General features: G+C 31.2%; 1 protein-coding gene across 1 annotated transcript in view; it reads left to right on the plus strand.

Annotated features, from left to right (window-relative positions):
* Positions 1-2,357: 2,357 nt before the first annotated feature.
* The window catches only part of LOC142323444 (methyltransferase-like protein 25B), a 33,913-nt gene continuing 8,739 nt past the window's right edge, over positions 2,358-27,531 (plus strand). Inside the window, exons 1-4 of the mRNA XM_075363063.1 lie at positions 2,358-2,497; positions 6,503-6,778; positions 19,634-19,864; positions 23,862-24,073. Of these exons, the coding sequence (XP_075219178.1) occupies positions 6,581-6,778; positions 19,634-19,864; positions 23,862-24,073 (641 nt within the window). The 5' untranslated portion in view covers positions 2,358-2,497; positions 6,503-6,580. The remainder of the gene's footprint in view (positions 2,498-6,502; positions 6,779-19,633; positions 19,865-23,861; positions 24,074-27,531) is intronic.

A 27,531-nucleotide genomic window follows, 5' to 3' on the forward strand; every position in this document is an offset into this window, starting at 1 on the left:
TGTCAAGTTACGTGAAAACGTAACGTAGGGGTTCTGCTGTCTTGTTATGATACTATTTTTTCAGAATAAATCACTATTCTTATAACAAAGATTGCTCATCATTAAATCATTATGATTTAATAGTAAGTAATGATGACAAAAGGTGAAAGATATTTTAGTGTCTTACTTTGTTTCCTTACAGTGTTAGTAGTTTTATTTTAATTTTATTTATAAAATTAAAATCAAAGTTTTTGTTAACAGAATCTGTCACTTGAATTATCTAGAAACAACTCACTATGGCACCACTGGAGGAATTTTCTCTTCAGTAAAAAAATAAATTATGGAAATTCATGTTGAATTAAGAAACTTTTCTTTTTTTGAAATTGGTTAAAAACATGTTTGTGTGTGTGCTTTTTGTATTAAGCCTTTTTTCTGATCATTTGATTGTAAATATGTGTAATAAGTGTTATGCAATTGTAGATTCAGAAAATAATAAATTAGACCCTTAATTATAAAAATAAAAGGTATTTATTATCTGTGAACTTTTTTTTGATACCTGTGAAATGTTTGAAAACAATTTATCATTCCTAAACCTCATCAGTTAATATAGCATCTAACTTGCTTACAATTGCTTGGTAAAAATAAATATTTAAAACAAAATTAAACATATTAAAAACTATTTGCCAGTTTATACTAAAGAAAAAATTCTAAAAACTGACCATTGTGGGTTTATCTGATTATTTTATTTTTTACACTAAATACATAATGAATCGATTAAAGTGTCGATTGTCTGAAGATCTGTAATCTCAAAGTTGGCGGGATTTCATAAAAATTGTAAAAAAAAAAAATTGGTCGGGGCGCACAGCCATAGGTTTAATTGAATTGTTACAGACCTTGGATGAAGTTCCTCCGAGCTACAGACCGACAACTTATCTGTAAAGTTAAATGGGAGAACCACCATTATATTTTTTGAACAAAACTGAGTCTCCAATGGAAAATTTTAGTTTCATTTAGTCTGAAGAAGAGGAATGTTGCGAGCTTTGCCTGCTTTAAATTTCTGTCGAACCGCTGCAAAATAAACAAAACTGATTGTTTTTAAATACCGTTTTGTCCGTTGGGCGCCAATGGGCCTGCATTGCATCAATTCTGCTGATGTTGATATCCATCAGCTCGGGATGTCTTCGACATATGTGTAGGTGTTATCTTCACTCGTTATGCCCATTAGTTTGGGTACAGCAACGGTACAGGTGCTCGCGTCGTTCACGGAGCGCGACGCTCCTGAAACAGCCTCGCTCGCTAGGGACTGGACATTAGGGTACCTGTGCGTGGCCTCCCCTTTCCAACGATATGCGTAATTTGTATTTCCGGCTAGCTTTTGCGCGGGCTGAGACACATTGATTTTTTTATATTTTTTTACATGTTTACTTTAATTTTTTACACATAAATATTGGTACTATTTTCAATGATTTTGAAAATCAAAATCATTAATTTCGTAATTGACTTTCAATGTTTATTTTTTATTTTTTTTGGTACCGTTTTATTTTTTATACTTTATTTTTTTTTTTTTTTTTGCAATTAAAATACACTTATTATTACTTAAATCGATCTAGCTCAACAATCTCTAAACACAAACAAACGAATCACCGCGCTAACATGTCTTAAGTCGTGAGCTACACTGAATGGAAATGAGCGAGAGCGCCAGCTTTAGCTGATATGGTTGTGCCCCCTCCCCGCCAACCTGCTCCTCAGTGACGCAAATTCAAAGTCGTATCGGTGAGCTGAGCATGTAAGTTATAAAACGACACCACATTTACGTCTCCGAGACAAATTATTTGGGAGTTATTAAGACAGGAAGACCTTTTCGTTACACTACAAATTTATGTTCTGGTACCCATATGTTTCGGTGTGATTTTAAAGACGTTTCACGTCAAAATAAAACGAATAAAAGTTAGAAGTATGAAATTTATCTTTTCTATTAAAAATAAAACTATGACGAACAACCCTTTAAAATTTGAAGAAGTTTGTTGCAGAATTTATTAATTGCAATCAGCCAAAATAGTTTCTCAATTTTAATTCTAAATAGGGTCCTTTTTTTGAATTCACCAAAAAACATCTTATTTAAAGAAAGAACAGAATTTTTTATGTCAACCACCAAATGTAAAACTGAACTGGCTAAAATTTGGTGTATCAAACGTAAATCTTACGATCCGTTTAGTGTGATTGATCAACAAACTCGACCGCATGTAATATTTATTCTGATAGTAGTTATATTTCCTGATAGCCATGATTTCAGCTCTGGGATAACAGTAGAGGTAGTGGAAGTGCACGTTTGTTGTCTGTAGACTAAAAAACAATTTTTTAATTCGATCGTAAAGAACCATTCATAGTAGACTTAAGTTATTCCTTTTCACGTGGGGAAGTATGTATGTGTAGGTTAGTGTTGTAGGTATGTGCTGATCAAGATCTGAGTTATTTCTATTTCAGAAAAGGTATTATAATTTGTTGAAGACAAGGAAACGTACGTAGTATTTTTTATTGCATTTCAATAATTTTTTTTTGTAAAATATGTTTCATTATTGCCTAAGTTTTTGTTTATCTACTTCCTGTGTACTGTCTAAATATTAATGACCTGAAACAGCATCAAAGAATTTTACTTGATTTTGAAAAAAATTTAGTATCTTTATAAATAGTATTGGTGATTTTTAAAGTTCTGTTAATTATCCATTAATTTTGTTTTTCCTTCACTGACAATTGTATTACATACTTGCAGTTTTTAGATACAATAATCCTGGATACCACTGAACAATTATTAAATTTGTTAAAAGGGTACTTGAATTCCCCTTGTGCTGTATAGTACCAAAGTTTTATAAGTTGCAGTTATAAAAAATATAATTTGATCTAGGTTAAATCTTGATTTGTATTCTTATGAAGATATTAACATTTTAAAAATAAGCTAGTGTAATGTTATTTAGTCTAATCTTTCATTACTTTGTTGATATTTTGGTTAAACATTTCAGAGTGGGTTTTGCATTTGAATAAATTTTGGAATTTGTCCAAAATTCTTGTTTTTAACACCTTTTTATTATTATTAATACATGTGAGATTAAGGCTACACAGACAGTTCATATTTTAAGTTCTTCTTATCCTGTTGTAATGATATCTCTTTTTGAATAATTGCAATGCTTGTGATATGGAAAAATAATTGAAACTTTTGCTTCATTTGGAAATTCATGGCTACTTTTAATTTAACAGTTTTCATTATCACTGTATTTTTTTAATTTATAGAAGTGAATTAATAAATTGCAAGCAGTGCATTTTGTGAAGTATTACAAAACAACTATTAATGTTATGGATGTTTGTTTTAATTAAATAAGTAGTTTGCTATTTGAATCTGACTTAATGGACCAATAACTGATTTCTGTTGTCAATATTATTTATGCTGTTACAGGTCTGTTATAAAAATAGAGGCTAGTTTTAATTCCATGTTGTTTGTTAAGATCTTGCTACATATCCAAGTAGTGCATAATTTAAATTTGGATTTGTATATGTTTGATATATTAACTTTAAAAACTAAAAATAAAATAATTAAAATACTCCTACAAGCAATATGCAGGCAAATATTCTGTTTTAAATGTGGTTTTAAAAATTGGTTAATAATTTTATTCTGATAGTACCTAGTGAAACAGTTACTGAACTGTATTGCCTATCTCTTCTGGGACTAAAGTGTTAGTTCATATCACATGAAAGTTTTGTAGGATGTGGAGAAAAATAATTTTGGGTTAAAGATTATTTGTTTTCTTTCTTTTTTTATATGTGAATTCTTATTTCTCATATTTTTCTATATACTGTGTTCTAGAAAGCATATATTCTACAGCACACTTGTAAATGCTTATTTTTAAAATAAACACAACCAAATGTATAATTTAATGTAAATATAAGGTCATTGATTAATCCTCTAATTATGAAATAAATAATATCTGCTTATACTGTATTAATTAATTTTTTCTAATAAAACATACTTTTTCACTTTTTACTGTGTAGGACTTTGATTATAAAAAAAATATAAAGAATTAATTTAGACATATTCTATTATTATGTTAAAAATTAATTTTTATCCCTAGTTCTATTGATTCAGTATTTTTGAGTAATGCTTTGTTATCTATGAAAAATTGCCCTGTTTTGTGTCATGGTGTTATTATTGTTTATACTAATACTTTTGTTTATTAATTACTTATAATTTTTGTAACCATTTTATTTTTATTAAAATTTATTTTATGTCAGATTGGAATGTCTGTTTATCAGGATAATATAAGATTCCTATAAAAATTTTTAATTGCAGATTTTACAGTTAAGTAATACATTTTGCTGGTCAGTAAATGAAGTTTGTCTAAGTGAATTCTGTCCAATCATCTTCTGATGCAGTTCATTTTTTGTACATTCTAAAAAAATTTTCTGTCTTTAAAAAATTACCATTTTCTCTCTACTGAATTGATTTTCTTGCTTATAAATATGTTAGGCTATTTTAATTTAATAATAAGTAAAGATTAGATTGTTATAAAAACACTGATGAGGTATGGATAACAATTTTCTGTAATACCCTTGGGTGGAGGAGTTGAAAGGCCTTCTTAAATTAAAAAAAAAAATGCTTCTAATAAATAAAAATGTAATTGTTCTTTGTGAGTAGATAAAATTAATCTTATTTATTTGAATGTCCCTCAAGGGCATTTTGTATACATTATATGGATGGTGGCATCCCTGATATATCCTGGGCAGTTGGATTGTGTAGACTAGCTGGCTATAACACCCAAGTGTTCCTGGTAGTAGTGGAGTAATCTAATCTTCATACCTGTATACATACTATAGTTTGAAGCATAGTCTTACAGAGTTATACAGAGGTTCTAATGTGTGAAGTCAAGCCTCAGATGTGATACTGGTAGTGTTGAAGATAGCCAAGGATTTTGTCTCAGATATTTTGTTAGATTTACAGCTGACAACTATCAGTGCTTTTCTTCCCTGGAAACATAAATTGTAGAATGATGAAATTTTTATATTAAATGACAGATCTTGAAACAATCTAAACAAGAAACTCTACTGAATTATTTGAAAATACTTAGAGTTTATGGGTGCCTTCTGGCATCCAATATCTGAAAATGGCTGGGTACTGACTCAAACAGAAGAAAACTGAAACTATTTTACAAATTTGTCACACAGAATATCGTAAATAATATCCTTCCAGTATTTGTATTTGTTGATGTAGAAAAGATCTAGAAACTGTCTATATATTGTGCCACCTTAACTGAAATAAAATTAGATAACTGTACAATACAACCATGTGAACAAAAAGACACCTTTTATTCTACCAAATTGGAAAATAAGAATGCAGACTGGTATGTCACAACTCTGAGTCAAACTTGCTTCTGACAAAATATTCACATGGAATGGTTCCTGAAGTTGAATGAATCGACAAGAAACAAGAAAATTTTCAAGACTGATTGCAAAAATATTCTTAAAATCTAATATTAGTTGGCTATTTAGATAACTAAATAATGATTGTCAGTTGACTCTGAGGAAATATAAATCTTAAGGCATAAGAAAGTAGTAAAGAAATAAGTTAAAAAAAAGAGATAATGAATATTATTTAACAAATAAATATTACTTACAGAGCACTATATAGTTTTTTATTATGTTATGTATTCATACAATTATCAGTAATAAACAAGCGGTATTTACATACAAGTGCTGAATAATTACTTAATATTAACATTTATGAAATTAATTATCAAATTCGTACAAAATACTAATCTTGTATTTATTTGATAATTAATTTTCTATTTTTTATGAAATATCAATAATTTTTTTTAGTTTAGTAAGTCTGTTGCAATGAATTTTATAAAGATGAGTTTGACAGGTGGTATTTAAAATCTAATTTTGATTTAGGATATTTTATTATAATAGTTTTTGTGTATTTTGTAGTTTTGTTTTGTTTTATACTGTGCAATTAATATTTAACACTTAAATATAATAATAAAATATAATATTAAATTAAATATAATATTTAACACTATCTTATTAGCCTATGTGAATGCATGCAAATGTATGTGTTTGTATTCATAGAATTATTAGATAATGTGAAGATTCTCACTATTTTTTCTTAATCACTTTATCACTTTGTTAACTACTTGAAGCACATCCTCAGTGAACTAATTATAATAATTGCTTGGATTATTTTGTAAATATTTTGGTTTTAAGTGTGATATTTATTATTAATAATTATTTTCATTCTTCTGTTTAATGGATTGCATGTTTGTTTTTTTAACTCACTTATAAATAACATTAATAATTGTGATCAAAGTTATAAAGTTACAAGTATTATTTAAAGTGAGTATAAATCAAAATTATATGTGTGGTCTAAGCTAAATTCAACCACCAGTATTTGTTATATAAAAGCTGTTAATATTGTGAAAATGTTCAAGGATCATAGATAGACTAATTGTTTTTTTCAATCGTTGTATTTCCTGAACAGACTTCTACGAGGACTATAGATCAGTCGACCTTTCAGAAGTGCTTTATAATTTTGACAATAATTTCTTGCAAGTACAAAATGAATCTGATGAAAGATTATTATGACTGTTTTGTGAAAATGTTAACATTTATAGAAGAGTATAGGTGGCTGGTCGATTTTGCTGTTACTGATATTTTGGTGACTGATGTATTTTCTAAAATTCCATCTGATTGGCTGCAGTTGTTTAAGAAAATGACATTTGAAGATGCTACTGTACTCGCTAATTGTTCTATAAAGGTAACGGTTTTATAAAATATTCTTATTTAGTATCATACCCTGAAACAGTTGCCTTATTTCATAGGATTTTGACCCTGTTATACCTTTTTTTCTCATACGGTTATACTGTTGCAGTTTGTTTGTAAACATATGCCTAAATTATATAAGAAAATGCTTCTGTTGTATTGTTTTAAAATTCTTTTTTTTATGTAGACTAAGTATTATCATTTTCTGTTTTATAATTATGCCCTTATTTTAAAGATGAACTGCTGTCAGTCTCTTTTGAGCTCATCAATTGTTTGTGAAGGCATCTTTTTTCATTTCAAAAGTTATATTTTTGTGATAATTCACTGTTCAAGAGATAACATGTTAATGACAGTTTTTGTTCATTTTTGATATATATATATTTCTTTTTGTTGGTGATGAAGTGAAATTATAGGCCTTTGCTTTAGAGAAATGTATCAATACATTTTCTATAAAATTGGTGGACTGCAGTATTATTAACCTAAAAGTCTTGTTTATGAATTATATTATGAGTCATTTTTACATAGTTGGCCCTGTTTATTAGGATATATATATATATAAAAGAACAAAAAATCATAAAATCTGTTCAAACTAATTAGCATTCAGATTATGATGTAAAAAAGTCATATTTAAGTAAGTTGTAGAGCAGTGCCAGTTAACTGCCATTATTATATGATTTTTAAAAGTTTTTATATGTGCTCAATGAACTTGTTAATGCAATTTTAAGTATATTTCTTTCATCAATGATGAAACACATATTTATGTTTGTATTTAAGTTTCTTATTCTCTTATGCCTGCCGGTTTTTAAAGCTCTTATTCTTGTAATTTTTTTTTTATTGTGTTATTAAGTATAAGTATAAAGTTGCTATTAGAAACATGTGAAAAGATTTATCGGTCATTAAAAGATAATCCAAGAAATATATATAAAATGCAAACAGTTAGAAATAAATTTTTTTAAAAAATAAAACGAAATTTTAAAGTTATTGCATATTAATTCTTAATGTAACTAAAAAGTATGCAAAGAAAACTTTGCATTTTATTAAAAAGTTAGTTTTTGTTTTTCACACTATAATAATAAATAACTACAGTTTTATATTTACTTGCATGTTTTTAGAAATAAAAATTTAGTATATTATGTTAATATTTATATAATTTTTGTAAAAAAAGATTCTCACTCTCTCTCACTCTGTGTGTGTGTGTGTGTGTGTGTGAGTGTGTGCGTGTGCGTGCGTGTGCGCACGCATACACGTATTTAAGGGGTCTTTTTCAGTTTGCAGTCTTGCTCTTTAGAAATTGTTCTTGGTATTCATGATGCACTTTCATTACAAAATCTAAACAAAATTGATGTATTTTTTTCATTAAAATTGAAAAGACATTTTTCAATTTAGTGAGCTAAATTTTATTCATTTCTGTAAACTTCCATTAAACTGGTTTATTACTAAACTTTTTCATCCTTTTTTTTATGAATTTGAGGATTTCAGTTCATTTCTACAGTTTTTTTTTTCTCAGTAACAGCATGATTTTTGGTTCAGTTTTTACATTTTACTGCTACTTGTCAAGTTATTTTAGCTTCAGTTAGTTTTGAACATTTACATATTTTTGGACTTTATTTGCACAGATTTTTTCAGAATTAAGTTCACTATAATTTTTGTTAACAGGTTCTGTTTGTTTATCAACAATTTAACAAAATAACTTTGCCAAACCCCAAAAAATTTTTTTTTTTTTTTATTACAATTCTTCACTAACTGTTACTTAAATATAAATTATTATTGAACATATTTTATGTAAAGTTTTTCTACATTTTTTTATTAGAATAAATAAGAAAATATAAGTTTTTTTCATGAGATATACTTTGTGTACAATTAATGAACAAAATCTATTTCCCCTCTGTAATATATTGTGTTGTCATTTAAATTTTTATGTTAGTGGTAACAATTTGTTTTTCTTATTTACTGTTACTTTTTTTTTGTTGTAATTATGTAAGAATAGTATCATTCATTTATTTATAATTAGATTTAGAAATTATCATGTTTGGTTTATATGTGTTTCTTCAGTGATATTTTTACAGTTTAGTATTTTTTATTGATATCTAAGTGCAGTATATACTTATTCTAAATCACATTATTTAGAGATGGCTGTGTTGTGAAGCAGGGCCATACATTTTAGTGTTAAATAAAGTACTTATTTTGAATATATCTAGCTCTGTATGAGTTTAAATAAATATAACCTTGTTTTAAGGCCCTTTTAGTTAAGGATAATATGTGTTACTAGTACTAATAAAGTATAAGTATTTTTTGTGCGAAACTAGAACAAATAAAGAGTGATAAAATAATAATGTAACAAAATCTAATTAAAAACTCTGAAAGAAGATGATTAATGAATTAGATTGTCAATTTTTTTTTAATATAACAAAATTCTATTTAAAAAGTTTGAAAGTAGATAAGCTGTGAATTATATCATTGACCTTTTTTGTTTTATGAGAATAAACATGGTGTATATGATTTTTAAAGTATCTGTGACTTTTTAGTGAAGTGAATAAACTATACTTTTTACTTTAAAGTAAATACTGGTCAAGCAAAGTAAACCCTTGAGACTAAGTGAATAACCTTTTACTACTTATAAGTAAACACTTGTAACATTTGTAGTTGTCCAAGTATTTGCCAGTAGTTTTCCCATTTTGCTTTTACTTATCCAGTATTCTCTTTACTTATCAAGTAAACACTTATATGATTCATATCCTGTACATCATCATGTTCAGACACGTTTGTCAATACATCAAACGTTTCTTTTGTTTTAATCTTTTCCCATCACAATGATCCGCGGTTGATTGGTATCCGCGAAAATAAGTTGGTATCTGATTGCCTCAAAAATTACGATAATTTAATTGCAGAATTATTTTGCGCATTTCTTCCGCGTTTTTTATTAGCGAAATTTTTTTTTTATGAAACAGTTTGCTGATTTTAAAAATAATACTTTCAAGCAAATCGGTTGAAAATTGGGCAAAATATGATGAAAAACCCGTGTCATAAATTACAGATTAGTAACATATGTTAGTATAAGTGAACGTAGATTCAGAAAACTACGTTTTATAAAAATTCCCACCACTCAAAAGGCTATTCATATTGACAAAAAAAACATTTTTACTGTAAACTCTTATTCATTACGAATCGTTATGTGTTACATGTTTACCGATATCATTTCTCAGAAAAGATATTTATAGACCTCAAGTAAAGTGACGTATTATGACAACAAATTTCTTCTTTTTTTTTTTGCGTGCCGTATATCATAATCTATTATGTGTTTCAATACATCGATATGTTGCTAGTAAGATAAGCTATACATTTCTGAGAAAAAAATGGTCATATTCTTTCTAGTCTAAATAAAACATTTTACATCGTATAAACAAAATAAGCGACTTAGATGCCATATAAAATGATTTCGTAACAGCGTTTTAAAACTGTCTCCCTAAAGGCATATCGTACCATTAAATTTAGCCATGGTTTGGCAAACACTGCTCCGTTTCGAAATGCGACTGTCATGGGTGCTACCCGGGCAAGAAGCATCAACGCTAGTGATTTTTTCAGTGGAATCACATGTTACCTGAACGTTGATGCTGGGATACTTCTTACGGTTTACGTAACAGTCTCCGTAGCGTGCTGGTTTATTTCTAAGTGCGTGCAATCCACAGCACCTATTACGCTCGGCAAAAGCGAGAACTCCATTTTCTCTTGGCTTCATTTAACTCATGAGCATTCTGTGGAAAGTGAATCCACTCAGATGCCTTTTCGTTTATTTTATTCAGAACGTAATCGAAAGTTTTGCATACTGTAGAACGGTGAATCCCGAAGTCTTCACTGACACTGTTTTGAAATCCAGGGTCTGATAAGTACCGCAAAAATATTTCCATCTTCTGTTGCGATGACAGAGCACCTCCTCGCTTTTCATTACTTAATTCCAAAAAAGCGTTCTTCAAAAATTCAACTGATTCTTTTGTAAAACGAATTAGTTCTTCATATCTTCTTGGACTCACTACTCGCCTTTCTTTGTAAGTTTTTGGTTGACGAATGTTGACAAAGGCAGCCATACCAAGTATAAAAAATTAAATGAAAATTTGATAAGGTTACTAAATAGCTACCTTGAAATTCTACCAGTAAATATTTGAATACTCTTCCGAACTTAGGATTTTATTCACTCGTTTTAAGTAGTCTGACCGGAATCAGTAATTGCGTGTAGTTACAAGTAAACGCTTCATAAGTAAAGGTTATTCACTTCCCTATTTTACAAGTAAAGAGAATACTTGTCAAGTATTTGGTTTACCGTTGTTTATTCACAGAACTGCAAGTAAACACTTGTATAATTGCAAGTAAAAGTAAATACTGGTTTTTATTCACTTCACTAATTATGTCTGTTAGCCTGTTTGTGATTCATTTAATTAAACATTTGTGTAACGAGTGAATAACAACAGACTTTTTTTTAAACTATAAAAGTTATTGATTAGTTTCTGAGTTTAGAAGCACTAGCTTATGAAATGAGTTCATGTTTATTTATGAGAGGGAAGGCAGAGTTCAGACCTAAACCTGATCTATACTGGTCAGATATGCTAAATGTTGAGATATATACTTGTAAGATTAGTAAGGAAATATGATATGATTAATAAAAATATGATATCGCTTGTCTAGTGGTCTAAAAGATGTTGATTTTTAAGTTATCAGTATTTTTAAGTTAAGTTCATCAGATTATTATTTTCCTTTGGCAACTTTTTTGTGCATTAACTTTCTGTGAGTGACAGATTAATTTCTTTGAATCACCCAAAGATAATTGTTGATAAAATTTATTTATTTTTTATCATAAGCATTTTACCATATTCCGAGAAATAATAAATTGGGTGTTTTATTTTTATAATGTTTCATATTTTTTGAATGGCCATTCTTACAGGTGTGTAAGCCAGTTTTGCACTTTTTTGAGGTCTATGGAAACTTTGATAACTAATTCACTTTTGAAAGGTTATCTAGCTCAAAAAACCTATTAATGTGTATAAAACATAATATATTTTATGTCCAGAGCCTATTTTGGTCTTAAAATGAAATAACTCAAAAACCTAATTGAAGATCCAAGTTATAAAAACACAAAATTCAACTTTGGAACTACATAGTTTTGGGGAAAAATAAAAACTTGCCTTTATGCTTTGTTTTTAGGCAGAGGCTTTGTATGAGGCTACTTAATGAAAAAGTATTGAGACCATTGAGATCATTGCTTTTTTGAAGCCTCTAAATATTTTAATTTGTGTAAAATTAGTCAATTTTATTATTCAAACTAAAATAACTCAAAAGGGACACATCATACTAATTTTAAATTTTCATAAAACATACTTTATAAGAGTACTAATAAGTCATTAAAATTTGGTCATTAAGACTGATAATAGAAGTACAGTATAAGTTTGGATGAGATTATATTTACATTATGTTGCTAAAATTTAATTATTAATCCACTTAAATAGGTTAAAAATTACAGAATTACAGAATTATCAGCCGTAGTAATATATTTTTAGTAACTTGAATTTAATTGTATTCAATTTTGGAACTATTATGATCTTTATTTTTTGTGGCCGTTTAAAATGTAACTGAAGTAAATAACTGAGTTATTTTTGTACATAGTTTGTCACTGATGTTAAAGTTTACACCATGCAGTAATTGTAGTATTGTAGTAGTGAATTCTGGTTGTAGTAATTTTCGTAATACCATACTAATTGGTACCCACACTCAGTCATTTGTGGAAGTCTGAAATGAAGTTCTTGGATCATGTGGATGAAAAAAGTGTACCAGCAAGTTATTGTTTTCTTCACTCATGTTCTCTATTTTTTCAATCATTGTTTACCATCATAAATGCAGGTTATGATTTTATTGTTTTGAAATCAAAATGTGTCATGGGAACACAGATTAAAATGAACATTAGTACGAATGAAGAAGTGTTGTAATCACTGAAGACAGTAGAATTTGGAAATATGTAACATCTAATTAATGTTAGTCTTAGCGTTATGATATATCCATGCTTATGGAATTTTTTGCTAGTATCAAATCTCTTCAGTTTCTAGCTGTTTATTTAGACTTCTTATGTTGAATCATAAAAAAAAGTTATCCCTGACACATTGTCGCACAGCAAAACTCATACTTGTTATCTGTTGTTAGACTCTGATGCTGTGATGTTATTGGTCTTTGTTGTTTCACCAATCCCATCACAAGAATCTTTTCTGTAGAAAGAAACGATAAGTTCCACACAATTTCAAAGTCATTGAAATGGTGTAAAACATTGACAAATTTTTTTACTGTTATACTAGCTATGTGTACCAACACTGAAATAAATTATTTTTGTTACATTAGGGGCCACATTATTCACATTATCATGTAGATATTTTTGAGAAGAATGTACATTAGCAGTTCTACGATTTAAATTGTGGTTACCTACACAAAGACTACTATCAAACCTAATCATGGTTGTTTTTTTCTGTAATGTTACATGTAAGAATGTGGGTTTGTTGTGGAAACTTTGAATTTAATTTTGGACATGTGATATAATCATTATTGTTGTCTAAAATTCAATAGGAATCTTTTACTGGACAGGAGTGACATTCACTATTTTCTATTACAAACAAGTACATTTAGTAAGTCCTTATAATCAGCATTGAGTTTTGATCCCTCAAATGTTAGTTTCACATTTTGATGGTAATTACATACATATACACTATGTCCTCCAGATACACCAGGGAGTATACACCACTTAGGTCTTAAAGCACAAAAGCAGACCTACTGATTTTATGATAGTCCTCAAGTCAAGTTCAATGAATAACCTCAGAGAACACTACATTTTGAACAAATCACTATTATTACTGCAGTATAACTATCGCACAACACAACTATTCACTTAGAGCAGTGGTTCCTAACCTGGCTGTCCGTCGACTCCTGGGTGTCTGCAACTGAGCCCAAAGGGGTCTGCGAAAGCATCAACAAAATTAACAACTCTAAAGTTAAAAAACAATATTAATAAGAAAAATAATTAATTTTATTTTCAAAATAAGATTATTATAAACTTCAATTTATCATGTTCTTAGTTTGTAAGAATATTTTTAGTTTTATCACAGGAATTTTGCCAGCCCCAGACTTAACAAAGGAATGCTGGTACCATTACTTTAGTAGAGTTGAATAACCATTCTTCCTCCCAGCTATCTTTTGTTAGCAGAAGTAACACCTCTCCTCTTGCAATTTTTACTATTTTGGCAGACTTTGTAGCTACTTACCAGTATTTCAGACGTTCTCTTTGTTGTGTGTTAGTATGGTTGGATCAGGCTTACATAAGTCTGAAGATTAAGTCTGTTAATCTAATGTCATAAGTCTGTTACATTATGTTCTCTTGAAAATTCAAAACGTAGTACTTGTGATTTAAAGTTAATTTCCTTTTGAATACTATGGATCACTGATTGAAACAGGTTCTTTAAAGCAACCAACAATGAAGATGGCAGTTCATCTAGCATTTCAAACTCACAAATACAGTTAAAGAAATATCAAAAGTATGTGGTGCACAGTCAAAGCGGCAGTTGCATCGTATGCATAGTAGTGCATGTCCTTCTGACATGAGGTACTCGTGCACATCTGGTGTGTCCTATCTGTGATCGACAGAGGAGCACTTTCTCACGACAAATTTTTCTGGATGAGGAGTTTCATGGCAGCACAGAATCTTTAATGTGCTGGAGTTTTTTTTATCAATGGTAGCCGTCCAGTCACCTTGCCACTTTGCTTGAAGAGACTGTTTTATACAGTTAATAAAGTCAGATGTAGTAATACGAGTGGTGAAGGGAGGTTGATTACATGCATCTTTAGCAGTGGAATCCGTACGTTAAGTAACTGGAATTCCCACATGACTAGGAATCCAGCAGAAACTCACTTGTCTCTTGTAATGGTTCAACTCAGCGATTGCATTGTAGATTTTGATGACAATAGGATGTCTAGAATAAAAATTTTCTAATGCTTGGAGAGCACTACATGGGTCACTGCAAATAAGGATATTTTGGTACTTAGGGTTAATGATATTCAGAGCCTTATTTATAGCGTATAGTTCAGCAGTAAACACATTTGTAATACCAGGTAGACCAAACATATAAGTTCTATCATTGACAACAAACGTGCAACCAACACTATCGTTCTGTTTTGATCCATTAGTGTATACTACTGCGTCTGGGTTTATCTTGGAGTGAATGTAGTGCAACATTTGCTGGAAGACAGTAGGTGGTTTGATTCTTTATTGTATATCGTAAGGTCAAACATAAAATTTATAAGGTTTTATTCCCCATGGAGGATATGAGCACTGATACGTTGGAAAAAATAAAGGTGTGTCAACATTTATATGATGCAGTAGACATCGGGTATGAACACCTACAGGTGCAGTACAATGTGGATGGTCCTCATACCTTCCTAAATTAGGATTCCTAAGGACTGAGTCAAAAGTCTGGTGATTTGGCTGTCCTTTGAGATGGGCAAAATAAGATGCTAAAATCTGATCCCATCTATCTCAAAGTGATGGCACCGCAGTCAACAAGTAAGCTTACGACAGGGCTTGATTTAAAGGTACATGTGGCAACCTAAAGGAAAGCATGATGTACAGCTCCAGCATTTTAAGCACGGTATGACGCGCTGAAGAGTAGGTGACAACCATAATCTAAATGGGAACGAACTAAGGAGTGGTAAATCATCAATGTTTAACAAATAAAAATCACCAATGTTTAACAATAATACTTCCACCTGTATCTTGTACCTCTGAAAATCGTTATTATATGATGAAGTGAGAGACACCAAGCGGAAAGAATTAGCCAAGGCAGTTGCCACTACTGAAGATGATGAAAAGAGTTCTTCATGAATAAGACTGAGAATAGATTGTTTCAGTGATCTACAAATTGCATGAATCTTTTTCCACACAGTAGACATGGGAGTAGTGTGTGAGATAGTGTGCACATATTTTGTTCATGACTTCTTCTTACCATCCAAGAATACTCGACGACATACCATTCTAGCCCTGCGATATAAATTTAGATGTTCAGTTGTAGGGCTGCTGTTAAATTTGCATATTGCCTGCCGTCAATTGCTAATAGCGTTTTGGCAATCATCATTCCACCAAGGAACGGAAAGAGATCTAGGTTTACCTGATGTTTGTGGGATATATCTATTAGCATTCTCATGTATCATGGACATAAAAAAGGAAAATTGATCAAGGATGTCTGTGCCATCATCATACTGTGTTGGGAAGGCTTTGTGATAACCATTCCAATCCGGCTTTTCAACAATCCACCTCGCCTTTTTTCCACTTCGCAGTCGACACCAAAAGCAATAATAATTGGCCTGTGATCACTACTGTGAAAGTCATCACAACTAAACCAATTAAGACAAGGGAGGTAAACTTGGTAAGCATACAGAAAGATTGATGTTGGACAACGTACCAGGTGATAAGAAAATGAATGAGTGTGACCCATCATTCAGTAGACAAAGGTCTTGTCTCACTCTGTTTATCATATTTCCTTGAGAGGAGCAGAAAGTTGAGCCCAAGGAAATGTGGTGGGCATTGAAGTCTCTACTATTAATGATGCGATGGGATTTGTGTGAGGAAATTTGAGATTTCTAGGGCATTGAACTCAGAGTTCAGTGAGAGATAAAAATTGCAGATATGCAATTTGAAGAGGATACTTTACAGCAACAGCAGTAATAAGAGAGGCTACTGGAATCCTTGTACCCAACACCTCATTCCTCATGAAAATAGCAACTCCACCACTCTTTCTACTGCCTACTAGACAGTTGCATCTCTCACTGAAATAGCCTTTGAGTGTTACTGCATCCTGTTGTAAAAGATACATTTCTTGGAAGCACATGATTAGTGGTTCATGTGGGTGCGCTAACACTAATATCCTCAATGTGGGACCAAAGATCTCTAATGTTCCACTGAATAATGTTAATAAATAAAGGTAGTTAAAGGTAAAGAATTTCAGAAAAATATATAAAAGTTAGTTCTATGTGATCCAGTTATTTTTTTTGTATTTTTGATTTTAAAGAACTTTGATGCCCTAGGGTTGAGCAGTTCTTCAACCATATCCTCCAGTATATGATGATGGAGGAGGAGATTTGGTAGAATGGTATGCTGCAGATGACATCCCAGAGAGGGTGGTTACATGGGTTTCGTTAACAGCTTATTAGATGGGTTACCACCAACTGTAATTACTCCTGCCCATACAGGTAAAACTTTGGGGACAGTAACTCTCAGAGGGATTCCACTGTTGGATTCACAAACTGCAACGAATGACTTCTTGTGCATATTTGTCAGCTTTGACATAGTGGCTGTAAGTGACGCAACTTGATCAGATAACATCTGAATAAGTTTTTTTAGCTCATTGGAGGATCTGCACAGCTGATTACATAAATTTGTAGGAGCTTATTTTGATGTAGTGGTGGCAAAAGATACATCTGGTTTAACAGGTTCCTTAAGTTAATTGTCTTTTTATATTCTCTGTGTGCCGCCGGAAAAGATAGTTTCTGCTCTGTAGAGATTCTGAGAATTGCCTTTTCCTCTTCCTTAAAAGTTGGACAATCTCAGGAGTGGGCTGTATGTGAACTACTGCAATTTGCACAATTTTCATCTTCTTGGCAGTTAGTATCATTGTGGCCTTCCTTAGCACATTGAGTACCGATCTCTGTTTTCAAACAAGATGTTGTAGTGTGACCATAACTTTGGCATTTAAAAAATCGTTGAGGGTTGGGAATGAAAGGTTATACTCCAACTGAAAGATTATCAATTTTTATTTTTTCTGGTGGGACTCGAAGGTTAAAAGTCAGTATGAAAGAAGGTGTTGGTTTTTCCATTCTGTTCTGCCTTTTCATTATACGCTTCACTTCTACAACATCTTGGGGATGAAGCTCATCAGCTATTTCAGTGACATCTATATCTATAAAGTCTATCTACTACCCAACTCGTATTTAGGGTTTTGTGGCATTCTACGCTTATATTTATATTACCCATACTACGGAGATGTAAGATAGATCGACTCTGCTCATAATTAAATGTTTCGATCAGAATTGATCCCTTGTAACTTCTTAATGTTCTTTGGAGAACTACTTGAACCTGTTACAACTTTGTTTATTAGGAAGGGCGAGACCTTATTAAGGGAGCCACCTTCCTGACTATTTCAAAGAACTATAGATCTGATGTTCTTGTATTGCAGACCTGATTTGTCATCATTTAGATTAACATTATGGTCTGAACTGTTATCCTCATCAGACAACGCCGAGTGAGGTCTTTTCACTAGACAATTTGTGTACTTGAAATTCCATTAGTTTCATTAGTGCTGGTGATATAACTGACCACTCCAACAGAGCACACATGTACTGGAGCTAGAGCTAAATACATCTGGGTCCGTTCTGGTGCCTAGAGGACATAGAACTATTCACCCATTGGCATGATAGTTTCCACCTTGGGTTATGGTTGCGTTTTGTAAGATGTTGCAACATCACCGGGTGTAAATGTAAGAAGAAAACGTGTAGGATGTTGTTGTGTAGTTCTGTAAGGGTGTATGTTGTAATTTGTGTAGTGTTCTTGGTGTAGTAGTGTATGTGTATAGTGTAAAATGTTCTGCAGCTCTAGGTGTAGTGGGAAGAAAAGCTGCAGAGGCTAGGGGCATGGGGATGCCAACCTCCAAAGTCTTAAAGAATAAGACTCCCCATCGGAGATTATAATATTTAGAGGCTTCTAAAAAATAAGTATATGACTCCCCCAAGTCACAGGCAGTAGTCTCATATGAAGTCTCTACCCAGAAAAACATTGAAGGTGAATTTCTATTTTATCTCAAAAATACTTAGTTCCGAAATTGAGATTTTGTGTTTTTATAATTTCCTATTTAGCTATTTATATTTAGTTATTTTTAGGTAGCTATTTCCTTTAGAATAGGCCAAAGTATGCTCTGGACATAAATATAGTACTTTTTATGCAGATTAATATGGTTTTGTTTGGAGTTAACTTCTTTAAAAATGAACAAGTTTTGAAAACCTCAAAAAGTGCCAAAATTGGCTGATGCACTCATACAGGATGGCCAGTCAAAAAAAATGAAACATCCTAAAATTGAAATAACCACTGTGTTTAACTTCAAATGTGATAAGACTGTTACAAAAAATAAGTAAATCTTACCAGCAACATTTTAATTTTGTAACTGATCATTTGGTATAGATGACCACTGGTTATCCCTTCTGCAGAACCTTTGTTTTTTGAGACAATTCCTTGGTATGAAACAGTTTTGTCACTTCACCTTCAAACTAGTTTTGTTACATTGTAAGTGTACTACATTATATTTGTACTTACAAATTAAAGCACTGCTTATCTTTAAAGGGTTTGGTTTAGCGTGTCCTTATAGAACTGTAGAAAACACAGTCATTTTTCCTAAGGTGTGAATGTAGCATACGGTAGCATATAGTTGGCTTCGATCAGATCCATTAACCACATTTTTATAGGCAGTAAAAATGCAATCACTCCAAAGATAGCTTTCATCTTTTAGTGTGATTAACTAAATAAACTGTAAACAGCAATACACATTTACAAGTATGCATCATTGAACAATGTTGATGTGATGCATTTGTTCATTTAATTGTGTAAATTTTGAATTCACAAATAAAATAGCAATTTTATCATTTTATTATACATTATAAATCTGAAAGAATTTTGTTAAATTAAAAACCAGTAATAATCATGAAAATAGGATTGTGTGAATAATTACAGCATTTTCTGTGATTGTTAAACGATGGATTGCTTATAATAATGTCTGTTTCTGTTTAGCCAGAGTGGCCTGAATCTTTAGTGGAGTTCTTTAAACAGTGTAATTCTCTGAGTATAGAATCATTAATTAGTTTGTTTGATAATAAGTGGTCAAAGTATAAAATTGATAAAGAATTATGTCGTGGTCTGTCACCGAAGAAACAGTGTGAAGTTGAGAGCCTTGCTGGCTTGGTTGACCTGGTTTGCAAGCAGTCAGGATCAAGTGGTGTAATTGATGTTGGATCTGGTTTGGTATGTATAAAATTATACCATTCTTTTATATATTGATTCTTAAGGTTTTATTTGTTGACTGGCTTACTGAAGGAAATCCCTGTTTAAGAAATAACAGCTTTGATAAAACATTCTTGTGAATGTATTTTTCTAAATTTGAAGGGGTGCATCTGAGTGTCTGAAAAGAGGTCTCTGGGTGTATGAAATGTGAATCAAAACAGTTTGAAACAATTTTTAAAGGATGCCAATATTAAAGATTTTCTTTTCTGCTATAATAATAATTATTATTTTTATTATTGTGTAGTATTAAGTTGTATTATAAAAATAATTTCTTTTTTTTTTAATGCTTTACTCCCTTTTAACTTTTATTTGCTATTTTCTCAATAAATCAAACAAAGAGAGTAATTGAAAAAAATTCTTGATCTTTCACTTGTATGTTACTGATAATAATCTATATAACATGATCTTGATAATACATTCTAATGTCATGATGTTTTCATGAAAAAATTTTCCCATTTTGTTTATTTGTTTGAATATGCTTTAATTTCACATGTGAAGCAAAAAATAATTAAATAGAAACTAAATAAAATTAAAATAAGCGTTTTATTAAATAGCATCTCATAGTGTAGATTATTAATTATACTGACGTTGATATTTGCAGTGATATAAGTTGACAGTTTTTTAGCAGAAGACCTAGACCAATAACCTGTACATTAGAAATCCATGTCATATTACATGGTAATAATGACTGTACTCATTATTTTTATTTTGTGGACTGATAAAAATAAAAGATCCTAATTGGTTAAAAATCCCCTCACCCTTTTAAAATCCTCTGAGGGATCCATAATATTCCTTTCTTTTTTAAATTTGGTTAATTTGCAGCACAGTATACCATATTACACACAACATATCAATGTATACACAAAAAAGATAAGGTGAGGATTAAATTACATTAAGGAAAGTAGTTAAATCATCATATAATTCCTGGTGGAAAGGCTGCTTGAATGATTTATATAGTTCAGTTGGACTCTTCCTTATGACATATGATTCTAGAGATCTGGGTTGTTCCGTGGGATAGCTTTAGCTTGTTCTCAGGTAATTTTTAATTTTCAGAGAAAGCAATTCTTTTAAGCACTTTAAACCAGTAAATAAAAAAATCAGTTATCAGCACTATATTACTCCCATCCCAGGTTAAAATAGCCTGAGTGTTGTGGGCAGGGCTTGCAACTCTAAGGTTTTTTCTCATTTTGCTATTCTTCTGTGGGTAGGTCATTCTTCTTTTACCAGTGAGCTCTTTTCCTTATCCTTTATTCTGTCTTCTCCGTTATTGGATCTTCAAACTGTAGTTAGGCTTTTCTTGATCCTTGTTGAGAATGGCAGGGCCCATAGAATAATTAACTTATTAACAAATTAATTCTCTGTGTGATTTAGTTTGTGCATCTACCTATACATATCCCGGGTACTGTTTCCTGTTTGATGGCCCAGAACAAGCTCTTTAGCAGGCTACTGATTGCACTAATCCTGACATAATCAATATTAGGGCTGACATTATTTAAATTGTCCCAAATGATTTCGATAAAGAGATGAATTAAATAAAAATTGATAGAGTATGCAGTTTGACTTCTCTATGAAATTTTAAAAGACTTTTTTTTTTAATTTTAATATTCTTTATACATAATATATTGAGCTTACTGATCTGTTGAAGTAGTACTTTTCTATGAAAGCACATGCGATAGAAAAAATAAAACAAGAAAATAGGAAGTGAGATTATGAAATATTGATTAAGTAATATAAAAGGAATTAAAAGAGTGATAAGTAGTTGGCAATTACACTTTCAAAATGGTTTCAAAATTGTTTATTCATTAATAATTAAAAATACATGCCTTGTAGAAAGCGTAAACAAGAAGTATTTGCTTCACTATTTTGAAAAAGAAGTTTCACAGTTAATTCCTGATTATTACATACATTTTTAAAACCATAATTTCTAATCAACTAATTTTGTAAGCTATTTTTGTAGAACTTTTGATTAAAGAAGCTATTGATTTTCCAAGTCATTCTTTACTTTATTGATTAAAAAAGAGTAAATAAATAAATTATTTGTTTTCTAAATGAAACAATGAATATACTGGATACAAAAAAGAGTATTGGGGTTTTGATTTGTTATAATATCTCTTGGATAAGGTATACAGTGTTGATTTAAGGCTAAAATTAGTGATCAAAAAGGACAGTTTTAGTTGTATGTGTGGCTGTAGGTTGATTCCCTACCTTTCCATTTGACAGCACTTTTAGCAAAGATAGTGGCTCCTGAATAGAAAGTCTTCTATGTTTTGGAATTTGCTAAATGTGAATCTGTAGTTACAGTTTAATGTGCTTTCCTTAGGAAGTTTAATTGTGATCCTCTTAAGTGGCAATAAGATTTGTCGATTGCATAATCATGGAAGCGATAGCTGCTTCAATCGTATGCCTCAAATCCAGTAAATCAGTACATAGCAGAGGCACTTACACAAAATCCTTTATAAAACCCCAAAGGAAAAATAATGTGGAGTCAGACTGGGTAACCTTGGAGGCCACTGCTGCAAAGAAGCTCTCTTATCAAGTCCATCCAGACCAATCCAGTGGTTAGGAAAAACATCATTCAACATCCCACACAGTTATACCAACAAGGAAACACAATTCTTGTTTGCCAAATAAAATTCACTGGTCCATCTTGCAGTTGAGAAAGAGCCATGTACACAGGAAATCAGATGTAGGCGGGTTTGAAAAAACCAGATGTCTGTGTAAAGGGAAGAGTACGGGACAACCAAGAGTATCTCAAGAAAATGTTTTAACGTGACAGGGAATCTTTCCTGTGTAATCCTAAAATCTGTTAGGAAGGCTAGTTGCGAGCTAGCAATGCCTCTGTCAAAGGTCATAAAGGTTTGACACCTACGAACTATATTGTATGTATTGACTTATGAAATATTGTAGCATGAAGATGATGATGACTTTCTTGACTGTATTGCGTTTAGTGATGGTCAACATTTCATCTTGCGGAAAAGTTAACACACATGATGTCCATATCTGGGAGTCAGAAAAATCCCCATAAACTCTTACAATGAGTAAGGGATTACCCAAAATTGAATTTTTTCAAGGCAATTTCTGATGGCAAGTTTACAGGCCGTTCTTTGCTGAAGCAAGCATAACAGGAGTTGTATATTTGGATGTTCTGCATACATGGCTCTTTCCTCAACTGCAAGATGGACCAGTGCATTTTATTTGACAACAAGAAATTGTGTCTCCTTGTTGGCATAACTGTGTGGGATCAGTTGAATGATCTTTTCCTAACCACTGGATGGACTTGATGACAGAGCTTGTTTGCAGTGATCTCCAAGGTCACCCATCTAACCCCACATTATTTTTCATTTGGGGTTTTACAAAGGATCTTGTGTGTGTGTGTGTGCCTCTGCTACCTACTGATTTACCCGATTTGAGGCACAGGATTGAAGCAGCTGTCACTTACATTACTCCAGACATGCTGGTTAAAGTATGAAATGATCTTTCTTATCAGTTGGATGTGTGTTGTGTGATAAAAGGTGCTCTCATTGACCACTTGTAGGGAAAACTGTAAGATTTACTATTTCATTTTTTTTGTGATTAATTACTTCAAATCAAATTTCAGAAATAGTAAATAACTTTAAAAACCTGATATTCTTTCTATCTTACACCATGTAGTGTTGTTCACTGAAATATTGAAATAGAGAGCTGTTATTCAGAGGATTGAATTTGTTATAAAAAGGAAAGGAAAACAAATATTTTCAAAGTCAAGTGGTTTCCAGTTTTTCTTTATTGCTTGCCATGCAAATGACAAGTTTTTCTCTGTCACACTTGCCATTACCATTCCTGAGGTTATAAAGATAATAAGTGTATGTTTTATCATTATGCAGTAACTTTACAGATCATTCTATTAATATAAGCAATCATAAGTCTTTATATATAAGTATAGATAATTTATCTGTTATTTATTTACATGTTTTTATAGGGTTATGTAGACAGATTGTTGGCAGTGAAAGGATACAGTGTTCTCGGCATTGAAAGTAATATTAATCTTGTTGAAAAAGCTAGAAATCAAGTTGATAAGTTGTCATCTAACTTATCGAATAAAATTACCTTTCATCCGTTAAAATTATGTGAAGAATCAACTGTTTCGTTGATAAAAATCGCCCAATCATTTGCAGAGAAAAATAATTTGAGGTACGGAAAAGCATGCATTTTATATTTTAGTTTATTTTTTATTTCTCGGTTTCTGGTCTTGTATTTGTATTGCTGATTCATTTTCTTATGTGGTTTTTTAGTTTGTTGGCCCTATTTAAATGCAAGTTATATTTTTACTTGGGTATTGTTTTTAATAGTATAGAGATTGAATGCCTGGTATTAAGAAATATTTTTCTAGAATGCCAGTAACATTTTTTATATCACTGTGACAGGTAATGCAATGTTATTTGTTTCCCCTGTGTTATCAAAACCACTTCTTAAACAATGAGTTTGACTTATGGTTAAGTCAGTATGATAAAAAGATTTGAAAAGTCTATCTAGATAATGAATTCTACATAATTGTGGATTTAAGGAAGAACATTTTTGCAGTTTTTTCTTAGTATTTATTTGTTTATCATGTGTGTGTTTTTCTTAAAAGTTGTCAAGGTAAGAAATGAAATTTTGTTTAATACATTTAACAAATTTCAGTACATCATCTACCAGTTGTTTGAATGTTTCTGTTTTTTATATTCTGTGTGATGTGTAGTATTTGTACAATATATTTGTATAATATATCATAATCTGTAACAAAGATTGTACCAATAAACAAAGAGCAGAAAGGATGTACTATTAACTGGTCTCTGTCATCAGCATAGTTGGTCATCTTATTTGTTTTTTAACTTATAGAAAATGTAATTGGCTGTTGGGAGGTACAGATGGTAGACAACAATGACTAATATTAATGAATTCGACCTCGGTGAGAGAAATCTATAAAAATGAGAATAGTGTTCAATCTATAAAAAGTTGCCATAAAATGTATTGAAAATATAATTAGAATGATCCTAACACTTAGAAGTAATCTAATGAACAAAAATATTATGATGTTGACAGTGCTCTGTCTATGTACATGTAGCTTTGTAAATATCATAGTCAAGTTTGTGTAAGTATAAAATTTAAAATTGAATATTTGTGAAAGGTACTTCACTCGCAGTTCCACTAATTATTCACTGACTGAAAGCAAACATTTCTCCTGCTGTCTATTAAAAAAATTAAATATTTAAAAACCACAATAAATGCATCAATATCTATGATTGGTTTATACATATTTACAAGTTGCATGTTCATAAATCACGGATCTGTAGAGTTTCTGTTTATGATAACTAAGTGGTTTTGAAACAGTGTGTCATCTGGAAAAAAAATTAGTTTTAATTTATGGTTTTACAGACTACTTGATGACATGAACTACTCAATAAAAATTAAAACATTTTTGTGTTATTTCAAATAGGTGCTTGTATGTAAAAAAAGTAGCTGTACAGTATAATAGCTTATTATTTTTTTGGTAATATTTAAAAAATATGTGATGAGTAAATTTTTAACATGTTGTAGCACTAAAACAGGGAGTTCGTATTATCACATTCATGAAGTTCAGTTCATAGTTAATTTTTTCAGAAAGCCATTATTTTAGTTCTGTGATAATAGAGTAAGGAAGTGGAGACCAGGAAACAAAGTCCTTCCTGTAAATTGTGGATCTATACAATTGAGCCTACAGAAAAAATAGAGTAAGTTATTCTTGAAGTTGGTCAGATTCTAGTGTCTCTATTTACTCGATCATATCACTAGTCTGTGTTTGTCAACAAACCTAAAAACAAATCTGTTGACCCTTCATAGAATTAAAATAAAACCATTGTGTTAAAAAAAAACATGGAGAGATCTTTTTGGAGAACTATAATAATAATAATACACATTTAACCATCTTTATTACAGTTTCATTTTCCTAAGTCAACAGTGCCATGCTATACTTCTGAGATAATAAATCATCTGACACTGCTTTCATTAAAATCTGTTCAACTAATCTGGCCTTGATTTTCAACATGTCCATTAAATCATATAGAGGGTAATGTACATATTTCCCTTTTTTTGTGTGGTAATGTTAGTGAATAATTCAAAATTAAATTAACACTAAATAAAATTCCAGTCTGTAGTGTGATGACCGTGTCATATTTACTGCTAACTGGATGCCCATGTCTTTATTCCTCTTGTGTTACTTCCAGTAGGGGTCTGGTTGAAGATTTTATGCTCAAGTCAGTTACTTCTGTAAACTATATAATTGCATGGGTAGACAAGTTGTTCCTTTTGAAAGCCTGAGAACACTTTTGAGTTACTGTAATTTCTGAAAGAATTTTTATTACAGTCTGTTTAAGATGGTCATCGTAAAACTTTTATCAGTAATGTGCTATTTTTATCCTGGTTAGAATGCTTTTTTATCCTGAGGGATCCCTTTAATCGCAGGAAGGCTTTTGAGTTATCTTAAAAAAAAAAAAAACCAATAATTAATAGGATCGGAAAATTATTAGCAGATGATGCTCCTGATGTATATGCAATACTACTAAGTAGCCGGTTCTGGTTTTTCTTTTACCTATGCACAGATGTAGTTTGCGGCTTCATATGGCTATTGATGTGTTTAAACTAATGTTTCTTTTTCTTTTTATTGTAATGTTATTTGTAATTTTATATTATTACTAGCTCCCCATCCTAGCTTCACCTGCGCTATATGGTTACTTGCATTTCCTGTAGCAGTCTATTCTTTTATTTTATGTTCTTTAGTCAAGTAACTGGAGTTAGGTGCAGCTAGTCACACATACAGTTACAGTGGCAGTGGCTGTATTGGTTGTACCACAGCGCCAAATATCTTCGCCCCCCCCCCTTAAAAAATCAGAATTAAAACCCTAAAATGGTTTTTAAATATTGATCTGAAGAGTATTTGGAAGCCAGGTTTTGACTTCCTGAATTACCAGTTCTGGAAAGTCCAACATAAATTGCCCATGAGAAAGACAGTCTGATCATAAATCAATACAAATCAATGTGTTTGGATGTCTGGCCTTGCGCTTTATTGAGTGTTATAGCAAACGAAAGTTTTATAGGGATTTACAGCTCTTGAATTGAAATGGTAAGTCTATTGGGTTCATTGGAATGCAGGATATAAGAGCAAGCTCTCCTGCAGCTGGACCTGTCAAAATAATAGCCTCAGTGATGTGATTTCACATAGTTTTGATTTGCAATCTTGTGCTGTTATATAACCTTGGAGGGTTAACGTTTGGTAGTAAATAATCAGAACTCCCATTTTAAGATTGAGACTACGAGCTCGAATACCTGCAGGATTAAGAGGATTAAAACGTCCTAGAGGATAGTGGATTGCATCTTCAGTATTAATTACAGAATCTACAGATCAGTATTCCTTGTTTTACCTTTCAACTTTTTCTAAAATCATATTATTAATTTCAAATGCAGAAATATTTTGAGGAGTTATGATAGATCTTATTGCAAAGCCACTCATATGGTTTTTGTAAAAGCTTACCAGTTTCTGGATAAGTATTGGAAATGAGATCATCCATTGTTTGCACAACGGCATTGTTTTCATCTACAGAAATGTAACCATCATTATGAGGAAGAGTCCCATT

Source organism: Lycorma delicatula, chromosome 4 (assembly GCF_047948215.1).
Source record: "Lycorma delicatula isolate Av1 chromosome 4, ASM4794821v1, whole genome shotgun sequence".
Lineage (NCBI taxonomy): Eukaryota > Metazoa > Arthropoda > Insecta > Hemiptera > Fulgoridae > Lycorma > Lycorma delicatula.